The 17,638-nt window shown below is 38.7% G+C and overlaps 2 protein-coding genes across 2 annotated transcripts in view; one reads left to right on the top strand and one right to left on the bottom strand.

The window, feature by feature from the left end:
- The window catches only part of BIRC6 (baculoviral IAP repeat containing 6), a 305,550-nt gene that overhangs the window by 87,910 nt on the left and 200,002 nt on the right, over positions 1-17,638 (bottom strand). The window lies entirely within an intron of this gene.
- Positions 6,808-10,618, top strand: LOC134587049 (protein TUNAR-like). Its single transcript, XM_063443114.1, has 2 exons — positions 6,808-7,833; positions 9,104-10,618. The coding sequence occupies exons 1-2, from the start codon at positions 7,798-7,800 to the stop codon at positions 9,296-9,298; spliced, it is 231 nt and encodes a 76-aa protein (XP_063299184.1). The 5' UTR covers positions 6,808-7,797; the 3' UTR covers positions 9,299-10,618.

Below are 17,638 nucleotides of genomic sequence, written 5' to 3'. Positions count from 1 at the left end.
GTACCGCCACCGTCACTTTAAGAAATTTCTTCAGCTCTTCTGGTGGAAAACCCTCCTCCACACTTGAAGCCAGGCTGGAAATATCCGAAGGTGAAGAAAAAGAGTCACCTGAAGAGACGTCAAACACAGAAGGAGATCTATTCCTCCTACGCTTTGTGGGCAGTTTCTCCCGAATAGACGTTCTTTTTTCACAGCAACTTTAAAAGCTTCAAATGTCTGGGACAAATTTTCCTGAAACCAGCACAGGAAGGATGCCATATCAGTCTGCTCGGCTTCTCTAGCCGTTCCGATGCGCACTGATTGCATGTTTATTTGCGATATCCGTCAGGTAGAGGTACCGCACATTCCAGACAACATAAGTGCTTAGATTTGCTTGTGGTTTACGGAACAGAAGTTGACATCTTGTCTATCTCTGTCTTATCTGGAGACATAGGACTTTTTAGGAGCATGCATAAAGAAAAGTGAAAAAAGGAGAGTTTAAATAGTTAAATCTCACCTCAAATCACCCACCCTTGGGGTCAGGAAGGTACTGCACAGCCAAGGTCCAAATTTTGAATTTGGCGCCAAACACCGTTTCGCGCATGTTCAGTAGCGCGATTCTGTGTTCGGTGGAACGCAAAGCCTCCCGGGCGTGCGTTCCACCACTGTGCGCATGCGTAACGAGCAATGTAGGAGGACCACCAGGGAACTCCGTCAGAAAAAAACACAAAAGACAGTACCCGGTCGCGTTCCGTAACGCGAACCCGGAAGTACTATTGCTGCTCAGTTCCCGCCCGGGAAACTATCGGGCACTCACCTCCCGGTCAGCAACCTGTGCAGAACGCACCAATCTCCACCTGCACTGTGGGGGAACCTGTCCGTCCCGTTGCAGGGAAAAGAAGAACTGGTGTGTGTCTCTGGGTTACAGCTTATATGGAGGCAGCAGGCGGAGCACAGCATTTAAATTCTAAAGGGGGAGCTTCTTGTCCAGAACCCTAAGGAACATCCCACTTGTAAGTACTGCCACTATACGAAGGGAAAATGTTGTTAATACAGGTGATAGGTGGATCAAATATATGCTGGATCGGTATGGTCATTGGTCAGTGTCTGTAAAGTTGGAAAAGGACCATTTCCAAAAACGGTATTGGATGAAAATTGTATGTATCTGGGTTATATGAGATTTAACACCTTATACCTTGTCTGTTGTACTATACTCAATTACTGTTGGACTTTGAGAATCCTTCTTGGGAACAGAAAGTCAATAAATCATGTTTTCACAACTACCCCAGAGTTCCCATCTTGATATGCAAATGAGCACAGATGGACATTATGTTTCAGACTGCATTTCTGCAGATACCACTAAGAATAGATACTGTTTTAATCACAGTTATTCTTTAAACAGGAGCATGGGCTATGGATCAATACTATACTGTACCATTTACAAAAGACTGCTATATGCAGTCATGTATGTCTGTATTTGTCTCTTGTTGCTTTAGAGCATTGCAATCCTACGTCTGTGAAAAAATGTCTCTTCTACAGTGTGAGCCAACTGTTGTTACCATGGAAACAATGCAGCATGAGGTCACACACTCCAGGGTAGAAACAAGAAATTAAGTTTAACACAATTAATGGTAACATATAACCAGCACACGTTCTGCAAGCAATGAAAATGTGCATAGATTGCAATACAAAAAATAAAGGAGTTATGATAATTTATGCCTTGCATATGTTGCGTCTGCTTTAAAAGACAGGTCATTTGTAGTGTAGGTGTATTTTGGTTATTAGATATTAAGATTTTATAATCGTATTTACTGTTCCCACACTGGGAACTCGATGTGTGCATTTCATCAGAATTTTGGCTAATCGGTGGGTAACGAATTTTGCAATTCTGAATTTGCCGTATGGAAGTATCACGAAACAACAAAAAGACAATGGCATTATAGGTTAATTTGCTTTGTGATTTCATATTTAGTTTGTGGCGTCAAAAAAAAAGAAAAAAAGAAAAAAAAAAAAGTTGATTGCAACCCCCCAAGCTCATATAAAGAATAAGAAAACGTACTTTATTTCCTGCGCTGTGCAGGTCTGACGGTGCTGGCCTTGCCTCTGATCCGCCTCCTTGGCTGACATAAGAATTTATTTTCTCAGCCAATCCCTTTCCTATAGGATAGCATTGGATTGGCTGGGATTGTCAATTTTAATTTTCTCAGCCAAGCAGGCTGGGTGGTGAGCAGGACCACACGTCACCATAGCTTATCAGCATCTCCTCTTAGAGATGCATTGAATTATGAAGAAAATTCAGCATCTCCATGCAGAGACCATGTGCTGCACTGATCTAGGAAGCACCTCTACTGGCCATCTGAGAAGTAACCACTGGAAGTTTTCCCATGCAGTACTGTAAACACTGTATTTTCTTTGAAAAGACAGTGTTTACATTAAAAAGCCTGCAAGGACAGTCTATAGACTCCAGAACAACTGCATTAAGCTGTAGTAGCTTAATGGTGATTTTAGTGTCCCTTTAAGGAAGGGGCCTAGTCAAGCCCCTGAAAAACAGCCACATAACATTATCCCTCCTCCACTACACTAACAGTTGGCACAATGCAGTCAGGCAGGACAAATTCTCTTGGCATCTGCCAAACCTAGACTTGCTCTCAGACGGACAAACTGAGAAGCATGATTTATCACTCTATAGAACACATTTCCACTGCTGCAAAGTTCAGTGGCGGCGTGCTTTACAATATTCGATTTATCGCTTGGCATTGTCCATGGTGATGTGAGGTTTGCATGCAGCTGCTCAGCCATGGAAACCCATACCACGAAGCTCCCACTGCACAGTTTTTGTGCTTATATTAGTGCCAGTGAAAGTTTGGAACTATTCAGCTATGCAATCAGCAGAGCTTTGGCGACTTTTACTCACCATGCGCCTCATCACTCTGTGACTTCACGTAGTCTTCCACTTCATGGCTGAGTTGCAGCAGTTGCTAAATGCTTCCAATTACCAATAATACCACTTACAACTGACTGTGCAAAATCTAGCAGGGATGAAATTTAACAGACCGACTTATTTGCAAAGGTGGCATCCTATCAAAGTACCACACTTGAATTTACTGGGCTCTTTAGAAAGACACGTGTTCACAAAATGTTTGTAAATGCAGACTGCATGGCTAGGTTATTGATTTTATACACCTGTGGCAATGGGTCTAAAACACCTGGATTAAATAATAGGTGCGTCTCAATACTTTTGCCCACATGTATAGGGATTATGTGTATAGCCTGATTTTTCGCACCATTTTGATTCACCCGAATACATTTTCTTGAATTGTCTGAAAGATATTCAGTCAAGACGGACCACTACTTTTGATGAAGTAATAGAGGTCCAGGCACTCCTTGGTTCAAGACAGGTACTTTATTAGGAACCACAACAGCAACATTTCAACCCCAAAATGTCTTTGTTAAGTGAGTGCAGTTCCACATAGACTACTAAAGGACCACTACTTCTGGTCCCCTCCCAAAAAAAGGGTTTTTGCAGAACTGAATTTTTCCATCCTGCACAAGTCTATAGGGAACACCATATAGCACTTAAAAAAACACTATAGGGTCAGGAACACAAACATGTATATCTTGCCCTTTAGTGCTTAACCCACCATTTCAGAGACTTTCCCCTCCTTAGCCCCCCTATAAAAGTTTAAAACTCACCTTATTTCCAGCGCCTTTTGTGATATCAAAATGGCCAATTTTTTGCCAATCCAATGCCTTCCCCCAGGGAAAGCATTGGATTGGCTAAAATCAGCATGGGGCGGGCCAAATGCTGTTTTGGCCAATCAGGACCTCATCATAGAAATGCACTGAATCAATGCATCTCTGAAGAAAATTCAGTGTCTCAATGCAGAACGTCAGTGCTGCTTTTTCGGCAGGAAGCACCTGCAGTGATCATCTAAGGAGTGGCCAAATGGAGGTATCCCTAGAGGCAATGTAAATACTGCCTTTTCTTGAAAAGGCAGTGTTTACATGAAAAAAGCCTGAAGGGAACCATTATATTCACCAGAACAACTACATTAAAAGCTGTAGTAGTTCTGCCGACTATAGTGTCCCTTTAATTATTTTGACCTGTATTTAGGTCCAGTTATGAAAACATGAGTTTAACATATTCCCAGGTTCTAAAGAAAGGCATATATATTATATAATAAAAAATAATTAATTTATATATATATATAATAAAAAATAATTAACAGTAAAGTAGAGTATAATACTAAACCAAAATATAATAAACAAAATAAATAAAACATGACCTATATTAACCATTTAAATTCCTTAGTGACCAGGGCTCTTTTTACATTTCTGCGGTGTTTGTATATAATATGTGTGGGTGAGTAAATGAGTGAGATAAAAATTACAGCTAGACACAGTGTTTCTCGTCATTAAATGGTCTTTCTAAAGATACCATTATTTTCATCATATCATATAATTTACTATAAAAACATATGAAAAAATTTTTACAAAAAAAACAAAACAAAACACCTTTTCTAAGTTTGACCCCCAAAATCTGTTACGCATCTACAACCACTGAAAAAATAATTGGTGATTTTTTTTGACACACATAGCAATTTAAGAATACTTTAAGGGTTACTGCCAAAGAACACCATAATATGTATAGGTGTGTAGAGTTCTCTAGGGGGCTAAAAGACCCTATTTGGAGGGTGAGCATTCCAGTTTTCCAACTTGGAATTTTCACAGTAAGTCATCATGCACCCTTGTCCTATTTGGGACATTTTTGAAGCCGGACAATGTAATTTACCCCCATCAAACCATATATTTTTGAAAAGTAGACACCCTATTTCAAATGGTGGTATTTTAAAACTTTCCATGCACTTATTCTACCACCAGTCTTTGTTAAACCTTTGGGTAGTCATTGTTTTGTGTTATTTTTCTTTCACATTGTACTTTAGGCATGGATTCTCAGTTCCCGTTATGTGTTACTAACAAAGAACACCCCAATATGTGTTCAGCAACATCTCCTGAGTACAACAGTGCCCCCCAATGTACAGGTTTTACAGGTATTTCCAAACTTACAGGGGTCAAATGTAGTGCTTTCCCTTTTTCCATGTTTGCACATTGAAACTTGCCAGATTAGATTGCTGCACCTATGTTGCCTTTGAGACCAGATAGCAGCCCAGGAATGAAAATTAACCCTATCATGGCATACCATTTGTAAAAGTAGACAACTCAGGGTATTCCAAATGGGATATGTCCAGTCTTTTATAGTAGCCACTTACGCTTGCCAAAGTTAGTGTTCATATTTTTTTTTTTTTATTATACACTTTTACTGGTGATTTCGTTGTGATATGTTTTACTGTTTTAAACACTCATATTTTTGTTCATTGAAGTCTCCCGAGTATAACAATACCCCCATGTACAGGTTTTATGGTGTTTTGGAAAGTTACAGGGTCAATATAGGGCTTGCCCAATTCAGTTTGCCGTCAGATTGGTTTCATCACCCTACCAGCGCTCTAATTAGCCGCGGACGTATCAGGTACGTTTGCGGTCCATAAGGACCGTTTTGTCGGACGTACCCAATACATCCTTGGTCACTCAGGGGTTAAAGATTAGTCAATTTATACAGGTCATCACAATTGTCACACATCTTTCTCATGATCTGCAAGTTATTGCCAACATGCAGATCATGTTTTTCAAATTCCATATTACACAACCTAACATTGGACTATAAAAAAAAAAAAACAAGAAAAAAAAAAACAAGTAACACTTGATAAATTGGACAGCACCTCTACTATTACTGATGAGCTTGTTGAGTGGCTACAAAGAAAGACACTATCTAAGCGCCTCTCCCAATGGGTAACGAATGAGGGAAAGAAATTATGAAAGTTGCTGTCCTGGTACATCACGAAGAAGTAAGCAACTAAGGCATTAGAAAGTATGTGAGTTTGTATTTATTTATTTATAAAATATTTTACCAGGAAGGATACAATGAGACTTCTCTTGTTTTCAAGTATGTCAAGTATTTATGTCTTGCATTCCACAGAAGTTAGGGAAAAACAATACCACTGAGGGATTATGGAGGGATCTATAATCCACACAACCTTCCCTTCATGGTTTAGGTCGTCTCCACAACCCCTCAATTACATTATTTCCTCAAAATACACTTAATACATCAATAAATATTGGCCTCAAAGATGTATCTAAACATTCCTTTGTCTTCACAAACCTGCAAGTGTTTGCATTACTTATAAAATGCACGTTACATACGCTAACTATTTTACCAACACACCCTTTCCCCATGAATTTAAAAAATGTTCCACTTATCTATATAGAGTACAAATATTTTTTCTCTCTTGCTCTTACTGTAGGATATATTTTTTACGCATTTACTAAAGAGACATTTAAAAAAATGTATGCAATGTAATACAGTCATTTTTGCCAAACACAACATTCAGCATCTTTATCTAACCTTTTCAAGGAAGGTCAGCAGTAAAGCTCCACATCTCAATCTTTGGAGACGTGTATAAAATGCTAACTCACTCATATAACATGGTTACCATGTTTTAGATGTGTAGGATACGTAAGTGTAAAGACGGAAGACAAATGCCACAGACAAAAATTTCTTATACATGAACAAACACATGCATAAATGCACACGTACACATCTACTTTCTAATTTTCAGAAGGTTAGCCCATTTAATTGCTTTCTATAAACAGATGCCCGGGGGACATTACCCTGTAGCCATCATCATTGGTTACAGCTTGATGACGCACGCACTGTGACCCATCTGATTTGGGTGGTGAACATGCAAGGAGTGACTATGAAAAGAGGCAGTGCCATCCTAAAACAATATGCCTGTCATAACAAAGCATGGAAACAACAAAAGGATAGGAGCAGCTTTTCAGCTCCAGTGCCTTAATGTCACCATTTGTCACGCAGCCTTCTTTCACAACGTTCAGGCATAGGGTTAACTCTCACACTCACCCAACCCCCCCGTCTATCTTTCCTACACGCACAAGCTACTCGCTGGAATGGTTGCAGGATTCAAATGTGCCTGGCCTGACAATTGTGCTGCTGCGCATTGTTATGCAACTCACTGTCTGGGAGGGCAGCTTGTAGCTCCTTTATTCTGCAAGTGCCAGGTGCGTGTTTAGTCAATGTCACAGATCGCTACTGTAATGCAACTCCAAGCACGGCCACTTTGTCTGGTTGGTCTGGCTTTTGAGTTATGCAATGCTCAGGAAGATGCCTTGGAATGATTTGCTAGTGAAACCTGCTTAGGTGTCAAGCAAGCCCTGCGTTGGGAAACCCTTGCATCGCTCACATTGATTACACATCTCTGGCACTACAGGAACTAAACAACCATGTTACCAGAAGAAAGGTTTGTGGGAGGAAAGGGAGACTTACTATCGCAATTCAAAAGAAATCAGCTCATGGGAAGACTGTCGGGCGAATGAGAAAAAAAAAAAAAAACATGTATGTTTTATATAATTAAAAAAAAAAAATTCTTCAAACTGAAGCGTTGCAATTCTGAACGGGAAACAAAAGCTAGAAAATACAACTTCAATCTTTAATGAAGAACCACCTCGTGGAACAGGGTTCTCACGCTGTGGATCAATAGAGAGTAGCATCTTTTTCACGTTGCCTGGATTCATTGGATAAATGATAGATCGAGGATCTTTGAATTTTGCTGCTCTTTGCCATTCATTATTAAAAGGGGAATGAAAACGAAATAGTGCATGTATTCATGTGTTATCCATTCCAGCAGTTTACAAAGCACTGGAAGATAAAAGCATAATTTCCCTTTGTGCTGGGGACACAGAAGCATGACTGATGCCACAGTTCTCCTGATGCAGAGTAGGGTAAGAAACATTTCCTCTTCATAACCAAATTCATATTTTAATTGTGCATGTTAAATGACTATGGGCAGTCAAGGCTTAATTAGCTTACAATGAAAAGCTCCATACACCATTTTAGTGGCTTGAGCGAGAAATCTCTTCACACTGGAGAAGAACTGTACACAAGTGACACCTCCTATTAGATAGTTTTAGTTCTGATTGTCACTTTCAATTAATTCAGCACAAAGGGAACACAGAAAACCATGCATATTGAGGGCACCAAGAACCACAGGGTTTTTTCATGATGAGGGTAATACTATTGACTGTAGAGTGTGTATGGAAATACAGTGTTGTATCTTGCATAAATCTCCCTAAATCTGAATTTGTCAGCACAGACACTTGCAGGAATGGATGGTATAGGGGAATTTGTTTACAACACTTAGCAGACAATGGTCTGTTAACCGTTATTAAACAGATATATAAGGAAAGCAAGCTTGCGGCTTGTGTGTTTATAGATTAGACCTGCATGTAAAAAAAAAAAAAAAAAAAAAAAAAAAATCATATAATAAAAATAAATGATATATTTTAGAAACACACACATTAGTGATGTGTGTAGGTGTACAGACAAATATATATAGACACAACTCTGCTTCCGTTTTAATCAGAAAGTGAAATATGATGAAGAAAAAAATATATATATTTTAATTCACTGAAAATTAATTCTACTTGGCACAAAACACTGCTTCCTTTTCTGAAGGGCCATGACCAAACAAAGCACTCCAACACTGAAGTGGGTTAATTGGCAATTCAACTCCAAGTGTACAAATGGATTACAGAGCACTCAATTTATCAGTTTGTCAATAGGCAGATCCATTACAAGGTATATGAAGACATATCCATAATACATTGACTTGTTTAAAAGGAAATAATTTTTGCCATCATGTATACATGAGCTTGTCAACAGAGTGCCACTGACATGCTATGCCCTATTAACCTTTACCCAACCCTATTTTACAAGGTATAGTTGAATATGCACCTAAAATAAATCATTAAGTAATTTGATAGCTTAATCTGCTGCTAAAAAAGGTGTGTCATCATACACAACCAACTATCTCTAAAATAATCCTATAATGCAACTCAGTAGATATGCAGGTACAGTAATTTAGCTGTTCCTGAATAAAAATTTTTTTTTTTTTTTTTAACAACTTGTAGAATGAGCATTTGAAATGATTCAACCACAGTAGTACAGGCATAAACTAAACTTATTTTTATGGTGTTATCCCTTTTTTTCTAGACAGTCTTTGAAGGAGTGTTGAAGAAATTTCTGGGAAAAATGGTCACGTCTGCTATTACGGCAGCAGCAGCAGAAGTAAAGAGGCAAGAAGAGAAAGAGGAAAAAGAGGAGTCCATTTTGGCCATGTTGGGAATTATAGGAACTGTGCTCAACCTTTTTGTCATTATTTTTGTGTACATCTATACTACCCTCTGAGAGTCTTGACATGCCCAGGTTGTGCCACAGGTGTTTGGGCTTAATTAAACAAAAAAAAAAATGCCTATTGAGAAGATGCAGCAAAATAGGTCCTCAAAAAACTATCCAATACATTCCAGTGCTAAGTGCCTAGGTGAATTGCGAGCAACGGGGCTCATTTGTCAATGTAGATAGGACTATGAGACCTGGCCAGCCAACATAAGCAGCAAACCCTCATATTCTGGCTTCAGAGAAAGACATAAAAGGTGGTACATAGCTGAAACTGTGAATTTGTTTTAATGAAGCCAATGTGAGTGCTGTTTTACTGCCATATATAATATCCACGTTACAGGAAATTCTATATTGTAACATTATTATAGCTCTTGTGGCATTAAAATCACCAAGCCATGAGAAACAAGGCATTATCATCATCCTCTCTTCTAAGAAACATGAAACGACTTTTCTAATATATGCTTCCATGCAGGTACATCCAAGGATGGACTTTCCTGTACCATGAATCTATACACTTTACTGCAAAACACTATTTTTTAAAAGTACCTTACTAGACTTGTCAAATTGTCGCAAATGCCAACCTGCTCTTACTAACAAGTGTGAATTACAATACAATATAATAAAATGATTTAATCAATCCATTTTATAATTCTAAATTGGAATACTTGAGATGGGCAGGTATCCTATCAGTATATGCTAACAAAAAGCTGTAACTATGTGCATGGACCACATGGCCTGCAGGGATGTGGGGAGAATGCTAAGATGATTATTTGTTAAATTGGTATCTTGCACTATGGATCCTTCAGCCATCGACAGTAGGATTTTCCCTAGAGATATTGAAACATACTGTCACTTGAAAAATCAGAAAAATGTAAATCTATTTAAAATAACTAGACTTGACAAGAAAAAAAAAAGTTTCCCGTATTTATATCTCTTTTTAAATTCTTAGAAAACTGGATTTTAATTTTATGTATATGTTCAGGAGATGCCATATTTTCAAATATAGGAGCAGTAAGCAAATAACATTGAGAACACTATCTTCAATAATTTGATATGTGTATCATTTTATTTCACCGTCTACTGGTTGCAATCCTGAATGTATAATCTATTTAGTAATTTCAAGAAAAACTAAAATTCTATATATGAAACATGTTTGTGCTAAAGGGAATATGTCATTTATACTTTGATTTGGTTTTATGTGATTTACCCCACATTAAACTGTACAGAACAGGTACCAATACCGCCTGTTCCAATTAAGTTTACAGTTTTTGGTTGCTATGTTCTTTAAAAATAGATCTCTGTTATAGGAACCAGCTATTCTTGCCACAATGGCATGTCTCTCTAATGGTAATATGAACAATGTAAATGGTATCGGATAACCTCTAGTAATAATAAATGGGGTGCTTTGCATCTTATCACTTAACTCTATAAAGCACCCATTGCTAGTGTTTGCATCTTCCATGGGCGCAAACTATATTTCAGATTTATACTCAAAAGCCTAAAACATCTAAAAATCATGACAAAAAAAACATGATGATTTACAGAAACATAAACTAACCACTATAAATTCCTTTTATTTTCTAAACAAATGGTGCAATAGCTACTACTAGGCTTAGCAACAGACACCATTGAGTCCAAACTTTACAAAATGTAACCTGTGGCTAAAAAAATGATCTGGCGTTCAATACTTATTTTCAAACAGCAGCCACAGGCTGCAAAATCTTTGGAGGGTTGGTTGTTCAAGTAACATATCAGTCACGCAATTAGCATTACTTCAATTACATTGACCAATTTTTTATGAAATGCTCAATAAGAGGTCTAGGTGCTTAAAAGCCATATCTATTCAACTATCTAAGGGCAACTAAATAGGTTCTCAGCCACCTTCAGGTTTGAAGACCGTGATCTCAATTATGAGACTACCCTTCTACATTTTTATGCCTTCTGCAATATTTAGGCATCCACAAGGCTGCCTGAACTCTTGCAGAAATGGTTTTGCTTTATTATGTGTTGCAACCATTGGAAGTGACAAAATGAAATCTCTGCTTTTCAAAATTCTAGTTGTAAATGGTTGCAACATGCATTGGAGAACTGGTTAATCTCAAATAGCTATCTGAGAAATCCAGGTGTTGCTTTGGTCAACCTATAAAGTACTATTGAGGTCTACCCTTGCCAATCAACTCTTAATTAACTATAATACACAATTCCTAAATTGCAATTGTGGGAACTACAGCCCAATAGCAGTACATAGCAGCAGGTAGTTAGGCAAATACCTATGAAACTTTTGCACTCCTCTTTTCAGTTAAGACATTAAATAATCCTGGTTAACATCTTTAGTTAAACAGAAAGGGAATGAATACAAACTACCATTTACCAAATCACAAAAATAGACAGAAAATAAAACTGCATATAGAGACTATTTTAAATTCTATTTTAATCAAGAACAACATCTTTGCAATAAATATAAACTCTTTGCCCTCTCAATATCTAACCTACCAGATGCCTCAGGTCTAATAATTGCTAAACTCAACAAACAGGGTGCACACCAAAAGCGGCTTCATTTACATCATTTTAGAACCAAAAAGTAATTTGTACATTTACCTTTAGATGAAGTTATACAATGTAAAACATAAAACAATAAACACTAAGTGCCCAAACATAATTACTTCAATATAGCAATAATGCTATAAGTCTTCTACAAAAATGTATTAAGGTAGCTTATTGATCTTGCCAGGGGAAAAGAACAATAACTCACAAATGAAATTACATTTTGATGAAACTATGAAAAGTGCATCTGTTTACACATGTGGACTGCTGCAAATCAGCACACTATATCAATGGAAGGTAGCATTTTTAACAATTTTTAAAAAGCCTTCATAATGACTATCCAGGCAGAAAAATATTAACAACATAGTCGAGCAGACTTAATAGTCACAAACACCCTGCCTACCAGAATGATTATTTCTCATGCAGACTTTTTAATGTCACCAATTCACATTGGTATCTAAAATTGCAGCTAAAATATCTGAAACCGCCATTAGTTATTAATATCCATCTAATGTGATTATTTTGTTTTTACTTATCTGCATTTTAACTATATAGCCAGTATTGCTGTTGGAGATAACATAATTTCAACACACAGCACAGAGTTATAAGCAGATTAATCACTTAAATAAGGCTGTTAAGACCATTCTGAACATTATAAAATGAGCATTTTACTTTAAGAAGGCAATCTGCCAGAACCAAAGCGAACCAACATCAGAGATAAGGCTCATTGAATTTTATGTCTGAATGACACTGAATTTATATTTCAGATTCAATTTGCCAAAACTATGACATGCAAATATTTGTCACCTGAACCACTTTGTATTTGTGCCACAGTCCAGTCTCACTCAGCAATTACAATGGGAAAAATTGGGAACATCTATAAAAATGTGTTTAAATTAGAGATACTCTAATCCAACCATCCGTGTGAGATTATCATTTAGAGATACTCAAAAGTATACTATTGTCAGATTGTTTACAATAGACTGCCTGGTCAGTTATGTAGGACTGCACCTTTAAAATAATATTTAAAAAATGCACCCAACCACAACTGGTAAGGTTTGTTCATTAAAAGCATTTTACCGGAGTGGTGGCTAAATATGCCTATGTATAAAAAACATGTATTGTTTAATATTCAATTAATAAAATAATCATTTAAAAGCTACCTTGATTACTGTAATTTTCATCTCAAACTCACTCACACTGCTTGCACTTACATAGACCTGGCTGTCCCCCTCTGATAGCGCTACTCCTGCCTCTTTATGATTTGGTGGGCTACAATTCTCTCACACTCCCAGACTCAACTGTAAAGGAGGCGGGGTAGGCATCCTTCTCTCCCCTCAATGTACCTTTCAACCAATCATAACTCCCCTTGCCCTATCCTTTTCTTCTTTTGAAGTTCACACTGTCCGCCTATTTAAACCCACTCCATTAAGAATAGCTATCATCTACCGTCCTCCCCCGGTTATCCTAGACTATTCATTGAGCACTTTCTTCCTGGCTTCCCCACTTCCTCTCATCTAGCACTCCTTCCCTTTCCCTTATACTTGGGAATTTCAATATCCCAATCAACAACCCCAATTGCACTGATGCCTCTCGTCTGCTCTCTGTAATCTCCTCCTTTGGCCTTATGCAATGGTCCAATTTAGCAACCCATACAGCGGGAAACATTCTTGATCTTGCCTCTAATCTCTCCAATATTCATTTTCCTCTATCTGACCACAATCTGCTGACTTGACATTGGCATACCTAAGACCCAATTGACACCACCGTCTGATCATCACTCTCACAGAAACCTCCAATGTCTTGACCTAGAGCATTTCTCCACTAATCTCCAAACTCTCCTTTTACCTATCTCAAACCTCACCTGTCCTAGTTCTGCAACCTCCTTCTACAATTCCACCCTCTCCTCTCAACTAGACATCATGGCATCTTGTACATTTAAACGCCGCAGGCGCCACCAACAACAACCCTGGCACACCAAGCTCACTCGATATGTCCAAAAATGCTCCAGAACTGCTGAACGCTGTTGGAGAAAGTCTCACTGTGTATCTGACTTTCTCCACTATAAATTTATGCTGAGCTCATACAGCTTGGCACTTTCCTCTGCAAAAGTTAATTACTTCAATACCGTCATAACTACAATCTCCCGCGAACCCAAACGACTATTTCACACATTTAACTCTCCTTCGCCCTGCTGTTCCTCCTCCACCTACTAACTTGACTGCCTCAGACTTTGCAACTCACTTCACTGACAAGATCTTTACAATCAGAGAAGAGATCTCTTTCGTCTTTCTTCTTCCCCTTACAACACTTCCCCTAACTTCACTCCCTCTGCTGTTCTATGTTCATTCGCACTCGCTACATTGGAAGAGGTTTCTGCTCTGCTCCAGTCCACCCACCCCACCACCTGCTCCCTAGATCCAATTCCCTTGCATCTCATCCGTACTCTCTTCTTCTCTTTCTCTACCTCTCACTAAAATTCTCAATCTCTATCTCTCCTCTGGTATATTTCCATCGCCCTTCAAACATGCAACTTCAAACATAAAAGCGTATCAATTAAACTGTTAATAGCTCCCAACCGATTCCTCTTCTGCAACTGTCACTAGTCTAATACTATCCTTACCTTTTGTGTCACGATACCCCAATCCCTCTAGCATGTAAGCTCATTGAGCAGGGCCCTCAACCCCTCTGTTCCTGTGTGTCAAACTTGTCTGGTTACAACTACATGTCTGTTCGTCCACCCATTGTAAAGCGCTGGGGAATTTGACAGCGCTCTATAAATATCATAATAAAAACTAACCCCAATTTTGACCCTAACTCCCCATCCAACTATCGTCCTATCTCACTACTGCCTTTTGCATCCAAGATCCTTGAAAGAATTGTGAAAGAGATTTACAGACTTCCTCGAGTCCAACTCTTTGCTAGACCCGCTTCAGTTTGGTTTCCGCGCTAAGCACTCTGTGGAAACGGCACTGACCAAAGTATCCAATGATCTACTCGCTGCAAAATCTTGTGGTCACTACTCTATCCTAATTCTCCTTGACCTGTCTGCGGCTTTTGACACAGTTGATCATCAACAGCTTCTTCTCATCCTCCTCAATATCCGTCTACAAGATATTGCTCTCTCCTGGTGCTCTTCCTACCTCTACCAGCGCTGTTTCAGTATTTCTTTCTCTGGCTCGGCTTCTTCTCCCCAACTCCTCTTTTTTTTTATCCCCCAAGGTTCAGTCCTTGGTCCCCTACTGTTCTCCACCTATACTGCCTCCCTTGGTAAACTCATTAGCTCCTTTGGCTTTCAATATAATTTCTATGCAGATGACACACAAATCTACCTGTCCTCTCCTGATCTCTCCCTGTCCCTTTTGACTAGGGTCTCTGACTGCCTCTCTGTTGTTTCTAACTGGATGGCTGCCCACTTCCTTAAACTAAACTTGACCAAAACTGAAATTCTGGTCTTTCCTCCCTCAAGTGTTGTTACTCCTGTGTCTGTCTCCCTCCAAGTCAACGGTGCTACCATCAGCTCCACCACGCAGGCTCGCCCAGGCTCAAAATCATTGCGCGCATCCGCCCCTACTTAACGCCAGATGCAACTAAGGTGTTGGTCCATTCCACTGTCCTCTCGCCCTGACTACTGTAATCCGCTTCTCAGTGGTCTTACGTGCTTCCAACTTGCGCCGTTACAGTCCAGAATGAATGCGGCAGCGAGACTCATCTTCCTGTCTGCCCGCACACCTCCCATGCCTCACCCTTCTGTCAGTCCCTACATTGGCTTCCTATAAAATATAGAGCTCAATTTAAAATTCTGGTTCTTGCTTTCAAATCGCTACATGATGCTGCTCCCACCTATCTATCCTCCCTTATACACAAGTATGTCCCGTCTAGGTCCTTACGATCTGCTGAAGACTTACGTCTATCTTCTGTCCGTACTCCCACCTCTGATGCGCGCCTTCAAGATTTCTCGAGGGCTGCACCGTTCCTATGGAACTCGCTTCCCTCCTCTGTTAGATGCTCACCCAGTCTCCACTCCTTCAAAAAAATCGTTAAAAACCCACTTCTTCATAAAAGCGTATCAATTAAACGTTTAATAGCTCCTGACTGATTCCTCTTCTGCAACTGTCCCTAGTCTAATACTATCCTTACCTTTTTGTGTCATTTTACCCCACTCCCTCTAGCATGTAAGCTCACTGAGCAGGGCCCTCAACCCCTCTGTTCCTGTGTGTCCAACTTGTCTGGTTACAACTACAAGTCTGTTCATCCACCCATTGCAAAGAGCTGCAGAATTTGATGGCGCTATATAAATAACATAATAGCTATTGTAATGGACAATACAACGGTCATCTTAGTTTACTTATTTTCTATGTTTAAGAGATTCAACCTAAAAGTATAACAATCTTAACATTACCTAGGAGAGGGGAGGGGGGGTTATCAAATGAAATACAATGTAGAGCTATTTACTAAAATAAGAATTTTAATTCAATTCAAAATAAATTTCAAATTTAAGGTCAAAATAGCTGATCTGGAAGTCAGCTATATTTTCAGTTTGGCAACTCTGGCCTTAAATTTGAAACTCTCACTCTAATAAATAACCTCATCAGTCATGAAGTTGCTGAGATCCTACACACCGTTACACCACATGTCAGAGGCCCTTACCCATCAAGTCTTTAGAAATGACTAATATGTGGCAGACATTTAATCCCAGCTTCTGTGTGCACGTGGAAGAATGTAAAGCCTTTATTTTATATTTAACCCCTTAAGGACGGAGCCAAATGTACACGTTGTGAACGAAACAAAATGTAAACAAAACCTGGCATTTGCCTATATGTCTGTCCAACCGTAATTCACCTCTTTCATATTAAATGCACCCCCCCCTTATTATATATCATTTTATTCAGGGGAAACAGGGCTTTCATTTAATATCAAATATTTAGCTATGAAACATAATTTAATATGAAAAAAAATGGGAGAAAATAAGATTTTTTTAGTTCTACATGACATTTTAACTGTCAATGTCATAATACTGTTTGCTTTTACTGCAATAAAATACACATATTTGTATTCAATATTCACGTGTAAAACAGTACCCGCTATGTACAGGTTTTATGGTGTTTTGGGAAGTTACAGGGTCAAATATAGCATGTTACCATTTGAAATTGAAATTCGCCAGATTGGTTACGTTGCCTTTGAGACTGTATAGTAGCCCAGGAAATAAATGTACACCCATAATGGCATACCATTTGCAATAGTAGACAACCCAATGTATTGCAAATGCGGTATGTCCAGTCTTATTTAGTAGCCATTTGGTCACAAACACTGGCCAAAGTTAGCGTTAGTATTTGTTTGTGTGTGAAAAATGCAAAAAATGCCAATTTTGGCCAGTGTTTGTGACTAAGTGGCTACTAAAAAAGACTGGACATACCCCATTTGCAATACCTTGGGTTGTCTACTATTGCAAATAGTATGCCATCATAGGGGTAATTTTCATTCTTGGGCTACCATAGGGTCACAAAGGCAACGTAAGCAATCTGGCGAATTTTAATGTGAAAAAAAATGAAACACAAGCCTTATATTTGACGCTGTAACTTTTGAAAACACCATAAAACCTGTACATGAGGGGTACTGTTGTACTCGGAAGACTTCGCTGAACACAAATATTTGTGTTTCAAAACAGTAAAAAGTATTGCAGCAATAATATCGTCCGTGTAAGTGCTGTTTGTGCGTGAAAAATGCAAAAAACACGTCACTTTTACTGGCGATATCATCGTTGTAATACATTTTACTGTTTTGAAACACTAATATTTGTGTTCA

Source organism: Pelobates fuscus, chromosome 2 (genome assembly GCF_036172605.1).
Source record: "Pelobates fuscus isolate aPelFus1 chromosome 2, aPelFus1.pri, whole genome shotgun sequence".
NCBI lineage: Eukaryota > Metazoa > Chordata > Amphibia > Anura > Pelobatidae > Pelobates > Pelobates fuscus.
This window is presented reverse-complemented; position numbering and strand designations above follow the sequence as displayed.